Source organism: Pempheris klunzingeri, chromosome 12 (genome assembly GCF_042242105.1).
Source record: "Pempheris klunzingeri isolate RE-2024b chromosome 12, fPemKlu1.hap1, whole genome shotgun sequence".
Lineage (NCBI taxonomy): Eukaryota > Metazoa > Chordata > Actinopteri > Acropomatiformes > Pempheridae > Pempheris > Pempheris klunzingeri.
The window spans coordinates 14,633,954-14,644,932 of NC_092023.1; the positions used below are offsets into that span (position 1 = coordinate 14,633,954).

Sequence of the window (10,979 nt, forward strand, 5' to 3'; positions counted from 1 at the left end):
AAAGACATTTTCAACAAATGTTGATGTTGAGCAATTTATTTCATTGGTATGAAAGGGGCGCCATCAAGGAGCACATCCAGTTTTCTTAAACTGAATTAGAAAAGCTTTCATTACCTCACATTCAGATCACATCTTTTTATTGAATGATTCACATATGTAAATGTTTTGTAAAACCCTGCAGGAGTGTTTAATTCTCATTATCTGTGTAACTGTCCAGTGCTGTAACAATTCCAGTATGGAGAGTAAGGGAAGTGCATACCACTGCAGTACCAGCATGGCTGTGGGGTGAGAGCGTGCGGATGTGTGTGGGGTGGAATTGGGGCCTGGAGGGATTTGTGGACGGTCGGGGGGTGAAACACAGGAAGTGTGTGAAGGGGGGGTGGTAACCTCTGACCCTGAGCTGGGGGAGGAGGAAAGTGTTGAGGTTGTTGTTGCTGGTGTTGATGTGTCAGCTGATGTGGTTGTTGTTGGTACTGGTACGACTGTTGCACCAAGGGTTGCTGTAATATTGGATGGGACCTCTGTTGCCATGGTAACCCTGTTTGCTGTGATGGAAAAGGTAACGGAGGCATCAGATTGTTGACTCCTTCTCGTCCTGCTGAGTTACTTTCTTCCATTTCCTGCTGTTGGACGATGAAGAAGGCGTCATTATAGTTGTGGGGTAACACCTGTAGGTTGAGGGTCGAGATGACTCTGTGAGGGCGGGGCAGGAGGGACTGAGGGCTGAGGCGAGGAGTGAAGGAGGTGGGCAGGGAGAAAGACTTGACAAGTGGAGCTCTGCGAGTCACTCCATTTTTCTTGCTTTTGTCGTCTTGGCTCTCCAGCGTCTCTCCCGTCTCCTCTCGTCCGTCACCATCTTGTCCCCCAGATTCAGGGGGCTTCTCTGCCCCCTGCATCTCTCTGTCTGACAAAGGGCCTCCAGAGCAGCTGCTGCTGCTGGAGCTAGACTCTGCCTCTGACTCCAAGTCCACCTCTGGTCCAGAGTCTTCGGCTGAAGAGCTGGACTCGCCATCACCCCCCCACCGAGGCATGGAGTTCGCCTTCAGGTTGAAGCAGGCGGCGCAGCGAGACAGGCTGAGAAATTCAGGGCCTGATGTGGACTGGACAGAGAGGGAAATAAGAATTCGTCAGTCAGTCAGTTAGCTGCTGTAAACAGGCAGTCATCCAGTAAATGATTTATGGTTGTATCAAGTTCTCAAACTAAAACAGCAGAATACTGCATGCCATTGGTCACGATCTTAAAGTAAACAGCCTACATTAACATTTTCTGAAGTGCCTTGGTTGTCACTCTGGTTAAGTTTGTGTACTGAAGAAGATTGTGGTCATTGTTTAGTTGAAAGGTTATTTTAACACTTAAATTGACAAGTGCCTGAAACAGACACGTGTTTACACTCATATGTTTAACTGTTGTCTGTCAGGAGCAGAGGAGGAAGAGTGTGACATTAATATAAAGCCACAAAGTCTGCAGAGGGAGGAGATCAGGGCAGATGGATGGGTCAACAAAACACTGTTCATGTCCTGTTTCCTACTGACAGTTAATGTTTACTTTAACCACGACCACAATCGGACGAGGGTACCCTTACCTTGACTTTAACCCAAACCACAGTGTTTCCATAACCAAGTTGTTTATGTTCCTAAACTTTACCAAACCCTAACCTCAGCAGTTTAAGATCAGAGAACGTTTTTCTCTGTAACAGGAATCCTGTTGTTCTGGAGAATGTGGAACAACAACTTATTCTACAGTTTCATTTGCAGGACTTGTGAAGGAGTTTGCGTCAGCGAACTAATGTCAGGTCATCCAGGCTTTTCTACCAAAAGAGAACAGGAAGTCAAATGTCAGCAAAAAATATAACTGATCTTCTTCTACTAATCTAACGGATATCAGCCTGTCTGTTTTCTGCTCCTCTCTCCTAGATCTCCATCACTCCTCTGTTTTGTTACTGCTGCTGATGAAGGGCCACAGGTGACGATTACTGACACCTTCTCATACAGTTTCAAGGTAAGGGGTTGGCCTTTTTGTTTTTTTTGGTTTTGTTGGTTGTTTTTTTTTGTTTGGATGTTGTCAGTAATATGGTTCAATTTGGAAGTAAAGTGAGTTGATTAGTCTGTAAGTTCGGTGTCATTCTGTCGGCTAGCGCAGTCTGGGATCAGTTTTACAGTAAAGATGCATTCTGAAATATTTCACCATTTACTGAAGCCTTTGCAGATGCCTGACATATTTCTTGACCCGTGTTCTTTCCTCAACAGGAGAGTGCCGCACACTTACAGGAAAGGTTCACACTTTTTCAGATCCTTCAGATCCATCTTAAAACAATTCTCATATCCTCATGTGCACATAGAAACACATTCTGTGAACATCAAAGTCAAATGCTTCATGTATGTTACGATTCATTTCCTTTTGTTGCATTTTGTTTGTATCAATACATTAGCCCTTACACCTCAGCCAGGCACAAAACTGTTTCTATTATGGGATTTAAGGGTTTATAGTGTGAAAACTGAAGATGGGCAAACCTTTGGACTGTCTGCATCCTGGTCCTGAGTGGAGTCTCCAGAGTGTGACTGAAGACCTGTAGACAAGCCGATCCCTCCACTCATTGTTCCTCCTCTTTTGTTGCATTGATCCAAACCACCTGTAAGGCCCCGCTGGCAAGAAAAACAGATTTAAGTTTCAGGAAGAACTTCTTAAAACACAAGCGGGAAGAAAAAAGTGCAAGTTCAGTCTAAAAAGAATAAATGCTGTAGAAGGAGCTACAGCAGCCAAAGCACTTTAAATAAACCAGTTTTTAAATGTTTTATTCATCTTAAAAAGGAACATTTTCTCCACCCCAACAGGAACACGTAATCCCTCGGTTCATCTGAAAAATTCAAATTAACTGTGTTACTGTCCCACAAAAACTTTGTACGTACAGCCTGAGGAGTTTTAATGACTGCTGAGCTGAAATGATTATCAATTCATTTTCAGGTTTTATTGGTGAAAAAATGTTCTGGTTCCAGCTTCACTAATGAAATAATAATTCTCAGTCACATGTCATAGTAAACTGATTTTTTTTTCAATATTTTAGATTGATAATGAGAATATTCATGGGCTACAGTCCTGAACAACACTTTCATTCCCCTTTTTGTAATCATAACTTGTTATAATGTCAGATATCCAATATGATCTTAACAGTCTATACACTCCACTGCAGTGGTAGAGGAAGAATTCAGATCCTTTACTTCAGTAAAAGTACTAATACCATACTGTAAAAGTACTCAAATGAAACTTACAAATGAAAATGTAACTACATTAAAAGCATGTGAGCATAATCAGGAAATTGTATTTACAGTACATATATATATATATATATATATATATATATAATATCGTTACATCATCAATCATGCATTAATGTTAAAGCAGGATTTTACTGTTGGAGCTCATTTTGAGCTATTGTTTCTATCAGACTGCAGCCAATGAAAACCGACATGATGGATTAATCTGCTGACTATTTTGTCCATTAATCGACTGATTGTAGAAATTCTGAAAACGGAATTGATAATCAGAATGATCCAGAGCCCAAAGTGACATCTTCACTATGCTGCAACAGTTCAAACCTCAAATGAATTAAAACAATTAAAAGGATAAGCAGCAGATCCTCATATTTGAGAGGCTGGAACCATGAAATGTTTTAACAATTAACAATTAATGGATTATCAAAATATTAATTTAATAATAATAATAATAATAATTTTTTTTCAGTCATTTGACTAATTGATTAATTTACTAGCTGTATCAGCTGTACTGTACACTGTTGGGTAGTTTAAACCATAACAAAACATATTTTCAAGCTTTTCATAGTAGTTGTAAAGTATCTATTAACTAAAGCTGTCCAATAATTATGAAGTACAATATAGTAAAAAGAAAAAAACTGAAGTCCTTTGCATCGTGTACTCACCCACACTTGTACTTTCTGGTCTCCAGGTCCAGGATGGAGCTTGAATGTCAGGTCGTCGACAGCTACTTCACATGCCTGCATTTGTTCATGCAGATGAGCGACAACGCCCAGGCAAGCACGTGTGTCTCTTTCATGTCTTTTGTTGGGAGAGTACACAGTGGGTCACATTGAATTCTGCACCGTCAGAGACAGAGAAAAGACACCGAGCCTCAGATAACACACACACACACACACACACACCCTCTGTAAACACACAGCTGCATCATCCCTCAAGCTGCAACACAAACTCCCACCAGCTGAAAAAACTCTGTGGTTCTGACTGTCAGCACTGTTTAAGTTATTCTATTAATTGTATTTCTTTATTTCCATTTACTGACTGACAGGTTAGATGTGTGCATATAAAACCCTTCACAAAGAGACACACGCACAAAATAACACAAATAGATTCACTTCAGTTTAAAATATTTTTTATTTAGACAATGAAAAGTCTGACACAACCACACACGTTACTTCGTGCAGAGACACTTAAGGCATGAAAATCTCTCCGCTGGTTCACCCAAAAACTGAATGGGGTCTCATTTAAAAAAAAATATTTATATATAATAAAGAAAATCCTATTCAGTCATAAATCAGCAGTTTAATTTGGTTATTTGTCCTCCATTCCTCCTCTAAACATGTCAACCAAAGCCTTAAAGGAATAGTTGGCAAATTAGCTTCTGCGCTTTCTTACATGAGAGACCGATTTCACTCTAATGTTACCTGAACTGTAAATATGAAGCCAGAGAGAGGGGATGGTCACTAAACTACACGTTAAATCATGTTTGTTCTGAATCGGAACAAAAAACATACAGATTACAGATTAATTACTAGACCATAAAAAGAGTGGTGTAAATCTTCTATCTCTCTGCAACAAAGCGAATACATGTTTCCCAAAACGACTGAACTATTAAATCATAATGAAACGCGTTAAAATGGACTGGAAAACATTCACTAACTTGCGCATTTATATATTTTCTTTAAAAGTTGCTGAAAAATCTTGAAATTCATTCATTTGAGGATACATTTTACAGCAACTGCTCCATCTAAATAGATAGACAATTGTATTCTGCTCACTTTAAAGTGTATTATTCTCCCATTAGGTGTTTATTTTCTGTTCATCAGTTAATTTGGAACAGTTTTTAAATACAAAACCCATCTTCTGTTTAAATCAGAAATACAATAATCTGATAGGCAACAGGAATATAAATGATCATTCAAAGATAATCCACCATGCTATTATAAAGAATTATAAAATCAGGAGTTATTTGACATCAGAAGCTGAACATGGAGCCGACATATGTGGGAAATTAAACTGTTTGATTACAGACTGAACTCTTGTTTTACGGGAAACGGCCGATGGCCTCGGGAGAAACATTTCTTCACAGTATAAAGAGACGGTGAAGGAAAAGTGTTTCAGCGTGTTAATAAATGCTGAGCACACGTTTTGGCTGAAGTAATACATGAAGTAACATCCTGTTGCTATTACACATAAGGCTGCTGCAACTCCAAAATCATCCTTTCAAAATAAGACACATACTATAAAACAAAAATACTTTCACAATCATCATCACTGTTACCCACCACAGTACCTTTGTCGCTGTCACTTTTTCAGTGCACGAACATTCAAAAAAAGGACGTTGTTTTTAACTTCTAAAGTGCAAAACAACCACACGCTGTACTTTGGGGAAACGTTACTGTACGTCTTTATTTTATGCTCTCTAATAACTGTTTGAATGTGAAGTGCAAATACCTGATTGATGGAGCGATTTAAGCAGCTGTGGTCAGTCTGTTTGGGCATTATTGCCAAGGCCAAAATAAAACATTAGAATATTAGTGTCTTAAAGGTAAATACAAATGTACTGTAGCATCAAAGCTGACACTGTTTCCACACACTGCGGTGGGTTTATAGGTGAGGGTTCTCCATCGAAAGCATCCCACAGAACATCTCTCTCCATAACACAGAGCTCATCAGTGTGGCCTCCTGAAGTTTCTCAGCACTTGAGGCTCACACCAGAGTCCCTACTAGTCACTGTGGATGACGGTTTACTTCACAACTGTTTACTTTGTGTTCAGATGACGTCTTTTGCATGTGTTTAAACAGCAGAACATGTCACAAGATTACTGTGTGCAGACTCCAATGCTAATTTATCAAGACGGGAAAGAAGAGTCACACGTTTTAGCTTTGTTTGCCGACACCTTTGATTTGCGAAGCAAGTGGTTAAAATCACAAAAAGGCCGCGGTATCTCCCTCAGCACATTTTTACCTTAAGACTGAATAGTCTTACAGCAACCCCAGAATATGAGATTTTCCTACTTGTCTTTATTTTAGTGGTAAATGCTGATTAATTCACTTCAGGCAACGATCTAATGCAAGAGTGGAGGCAGTTTGAGAAACAGCTTTGGCAGGAGAAAGTGCAGCTACTCTACTATATGCAAAAGGCATCATCTGGACTCACTGAACTTCATGCTTTTGTGCCCTGAGAGCTCAACAGTCTGCAGCTAAAGAAAGCACAAGTAAATTAAAGGTTCTCTGTACGACATTCAGAATATTAATACAGCTTTAAACAACTATTTGCTATGTAAAGATACAGCGATGGCGTCCTGAGTAGAGAGTGAAGCGCGTGTTGTAACTCGAGCTTCTCTGTCCTTTGTTTCGGTTGTCAGGACGACCGCACTTGCATGTTAGTACCTGTGAATCGTTCAGTGAACGAACCCATAGCACAGTGAGACCGAGTTGAAAACTGCGTCAGAGCCGCTGCCCAGCGGCAGACTCGGCTGAGCTGCCAAGCTAACATAGTAGCACGGAAGTGTCAGTGTGCGGTTGTGTACAGAACGAACGAGAGACCCGGCACGGAGGGCGAGGGTTGGGGTGCACAGTTTTTTCTCTCTGAGATGCTGACAAATCAGAGAACCTTAAAGGAAACATCCTCAACAAACTGACAACACGTGCAGCATAACAAAGCTAATTTGTGGATATGTTTCTTAATGTTGATTGAGTTTAGTCTATTTGTGAGCTTATTTGTTGAACTCTCAGGGCCGTCGCACTTGTTTCTTTTCAGGGTCACGTTTGGCTGGAATTCATTACCAAAAGGCAAGAAAACACAAATACAGACATTAAAAGGCAGTAACTTGAACACATTTGTACCAATCTGTAATTTGGAGACTCCTGTTCCCCTGATCTGACAGGTGCAGGTGGAAAACTGAGCACAAACAAGCACAAGAGAAGGTGTAAACACCTCAAACAAAGAGCAGCAGATCAAACTGGAGTCTCGTCTTTCTCCTCACACTGTTCTGGCTGAGCATGACTGGCTGAACTGTGGAGAAGAAGCTCTGTTAGGATAAGAAATGATGGCACATTGAATGCAGATCATTACATTATGCAAACTTTGGCATCTGAAGCTCCTCCTCCGTGTGTGTGCGTGTGTGTGTGTGTATGTGTGTGTGTGTGTGTGTGTGTGTATGTGTGTGTGTTCTGTGACAGAGACAACTGGCTTCAGGAACCTGTGGAGCAGCTGTCTGTCAGTCTGGTTTCACCTCCAGCTACACTCTGTTTTATCAGACAACCTCAAAGACAAGAAGGGACGGAGTTCTCCTTTTGTACCTTTGCTTTTAGCAGACAAGCACAGCTATGGAGGCCTGGAAGAAGAATGTAGAAGATACTTGGAAAGTTTCCAAGGAAAGAAAGAGCTCTTGATTATGTGGGAAAGGCAGAAAATACTGCAGGAGAAGATGCTTTTCTTTTACGGTTGCAGGATTTCAACGTCCCATCAAAACGCCACAGGACAAAGTTTCAAATTGAGACTTTCCTGCACATCCTCCAGTCCGGTTACAGCAGTGAACAATGAACCCCGGCATCTCAACTGTCCAGAAAATGAGAATTCACAGTTTCAAATATATATTCATATGATTCCAGGGAGCTGCATCCTTCAATTACAGTCTTCACAGAGAAAGTCCAGGTTAACTCCTGGATCACTTACTGCAATTTTCATTCACCTTTTCACAGATTTTTCAGGGATTTGAGGTTCAGGTTGCAAATCCTCCTGAACCCCCAAGACGACCATCACCTCTAACAGTGTCCAGCGTCCTCTCAACTCAGTGTGAAATACTTCATACTCTCAGGGAAGCGGTCAGATCTCTCCTGTTCAGTATGTACTCTGCAACAGAAGCGCTTAAAGACAGCCACAGAAAAATGGTTTATGACTCCAGAGTGCACGTGTGCGCCAATCAGCTGACTTCAGAGAAAAAGCACAAGAAGGACGATCCTAAAGGAGGTCAACCCGTCCTTGGTTTATTGAGGACGATATCATTATCCGGACTGGATGCGGTCACTATCACTGATATCGACCCTTCCATGTTCTTGACCTCTCAGAGCGCAAAGTTCAGCAGGTTTGGATGGACGTCTGGTGTTCAGATGGACAGGTCAGTGTCTGTGTCAGTGGGCGTGGTCTTTGGGCTCACGCTGCCTCCTCTCTCTTCAGGAATGGAGGACGAGTCGCCGTTGAGACCGGGCAGCACACCTGGAAAACACACACATGCAGGGAGTAAATGCACACATCAAATCTGGGTTGTCTTTATTTAGCATCATCAGACAGACAGAAGAGGAGGGAAAGGTATGGTGGCTGGGATGCGCCAATCAAGGGAACTAAAATCTAAAAGTGGGGTAGAGAAGTATTGAGATTTTTTATTTAAGTAGAAGTACAATCATCAAAATGTATTAAAAGTGAAAGTACAGATCATTCAAAAGTGTTATATTCATCATAAATACAATATTGTCAAGGTGGAGCTGAGCTTTACAACTTTATATATTGTTGGTAATGTGTAATAATTCATGTTTTGTAAACCGTTTGTATGTTTTGTTTGTGTTTCATGTGTTCCCAATGCACACGTTACAGAATTCAGTCTGGACTAATTAGAAAAGCAGACGATGTGGGTAAACAGGCATTCAGTTAGCCAGACTATATACATATGTGTTAAATATCAAGAGAGATAAAATTATGTAGTATAAATGAAAGTGACTGCACATGTTACATCTCCAGATCAGGAGCTCTGAACTGTGGTTGGAAGAACTTTTTACTTCCTTGAATTTACCTTGAATTTGTATTTGGCAGTAAATGCACTCAGTTTCATTCCACAAACTGAACAATAAATGATGGTATTGATGCACAAATGAATCAGTGGATTCACTGTGACAATACAGTTTTTAGACAACGTTTTACTGAACAAAAACAACTTTTCTTCCTCCTCAAATTAAATAGTCCTTTCCATGAAACTTACTGGGAAATTATTCTGAATTCACAGTTTCACCAATGTGTGCTCTATGTAAAAAAAAAAAAAAGAAACAATGTGTCTTACGTTCAGTATCATAGACGGAGCTGTCAGAGCACGTCCGGTTCCTGCGCTGAGTTGACCTTTGACCTCCACTCAGGTACTCCTTCAGCACACCTGACCTGAAGGGGGAAAAAGATAAAAGTTCAGGAAACTTATTTGCCCCGGGCTACCTGCTTATTTAGTGTTTTGACTGCTTCTTAACAGTATTTAAATACAAACAGAAAAACATATTCCGAGTGTTTTTACTCTGTATTTATGTTCCTATAAACACCCTTATTGTGCATCTGAGACCATGTTTATTTCCACTAACAACTTTTTCTTTCTTAAAGGACATTGGACACATTTGTTCCCTCTGAGGAGATAAAAGTGATCATTTGTACTCCCTTTATCGTCTCTCCAAGAAAAAGTAGCAATGTCTCTGTACAGTCTGTGCCTGCTAAAACAATCCTCTGACACCTTTGACAGTTTACTCACATGTACAAACATGAGGAGCTTCAGATCCTTACTACATACTTTGAGATGTTGAGTCAAAGGAATCACAATGTTCCTGACTCTGACTTCATCATCTGCAGCTGATGACGGATCGGCCAGAACAAGGGCAGGTTTCATGGATTGGTGGTAATGTCAGTGAAAATGTTTCAGTTCAGACTTGTTCGCTGTTAGGTTTTCCCCTGTGGTATAACGTCATGGCTCTGAACCAGAACTTCTCAGAAAACCCAAAATGCAACCATGAAAAGACAAGAAGCGAAATATAAAAAGCCAGTGTTTGTATAACAAACGCTGTTCAGACCCTGTCCAGAACAAATTCTCTGCAGACGCTGTTGGACCGTGTGATACCAAAGCTAACATTTCAAACCATTTTAATTATCTCTACATCCCTCGTTCTGCACGAAAAAATGTCTTCCCAAGGTTACTTTGAGTTAAGATGAGGCTTCAGAACTGAATCTAATCAAGTGGATCCTCAAAGTTGCAGCCTTTCTAGGACAAAATTTCCCACTGTTGCTTCCCTGGACAGTGTTTTCGTGGGGACACGAAGAGGGAATCTGGTACTAAGAGACTCACTTGATCAGACTATTAACTTCAGAGGTCTGTGGATTTTTTCGCCCACCACAAATTGAAATCAGTTCAGAGGGGGATCTTTTAATGGCAAATGTTATGAACAAGAGGAATGATTGCAGCAAGAGAAGCCTGTTTCACTGTTCACATGATGAACTGACTGAAAAGTGTGAACCTTTGCTTTAAGACTGCTTGTTCAACGTGGTATTCAATGTGATGCAACACTGCCCCCTGGAGGCAATACTTAATATTAATTCATGGGTTCAGTACAAACAGTTTGGAAGTTAATCTAAAGGAATTTGAATTTATAAAATTACATACATATCTTTTTTTTTAATCTGTCTTTGATTTGGGGTTATGTTTTGTCTTCATATCATTTTCCTAGGTTTTATTTATGTTTATTTTATTTGTCTGCTGCTTAACATTGTTTTTCTATTTCTAAAGAATTTTGAGCTGCCCTTTTGCTTTACAATCAACATAGATAAAATAAAGTTCCGAGGTAAAAAACAATGTGGATGTGTGTTTTAACTCACCTGTCAAAGCTGTATGTTCCCGGGTGGCTGATTGACCTCTTCATCTGGGCAGACGGACACAGAGAGAACATTGGATATTTGTTTAAGT

At 40.4% G+C, this 10,979-nt stretch overlaps 2 protein-coding genes across 2 annotated transcripts in view; both read right to left on the reverse strand.

Moving 5' to 3' along the window:
* Window positions 1-180: 180 nt before the first annotated feature.
* Window positions 181-2,595, reverse strand: LOC139211237 (bromodomain-containing protein 4-like). Its single transcript, XM_070841520.1, has 2 exons — window positions 2,512-2,595; window positions 181-1,100 (listed from the first exon to the last, which is right to left on the reverse strand). Exons 1-2 carry the CDS (start codon window positions 2,593-2,595, stop codon window positions 198-200), a joined length of 987 nt encoding a protein of 328 aa, XP_070697621.1. The 3' UTR covers window positions 181-197.
* A 1,838-nt stretch (window positions 2,596-4,433) lies between these two features.
* The window catches only part of plekha3 (pleckstrin homology domain containing, family A (phosphoinositide binding specific) member 3), a 12,685-nt gene continuing 6,139 nt past the window's right edge, over window positions 4,434-10,979 (reverse strand). The window contains exons 6-8 of the mRNA XM_070841398.1: window positions 10,892-10,935; window positions 9,327-9,421; window positions 4,434-8,491 (exon numbers count right to left, since the gene is read on the reverse strand). Of these exons, the coding sequence (XP_070697499.1) occupies window positions 8,382-8,491; window positions 9,327-9,421; window positions 10,892-10,935 (249 nt within the window). The 3' untranslated portion in view covers window positions 4,434-8,381. The remainder of the gene's footprint in view (window positions 8,492-9,326; window positions 9,422-10,891; window positions 10,936-10,979) is intronic.

Bases quoted from the DNA above. Each gene is read 5' to 3' on its own strand.
- LOC139211237 (XM_070841520.1), bottom strand. From the start codon at position 2,595: ATGAGTGGAGGGATCGGCTTGTCTACAGGTCTTCAGTCACACTCTGGA. The intron at 1,101-2,511 runs GTTTGCCCATCT...CTCTCTGTCCAG, and splicing joins AGGATGCAGACAGTCCAAAG to TCCACATCAGGCCCTGAATT.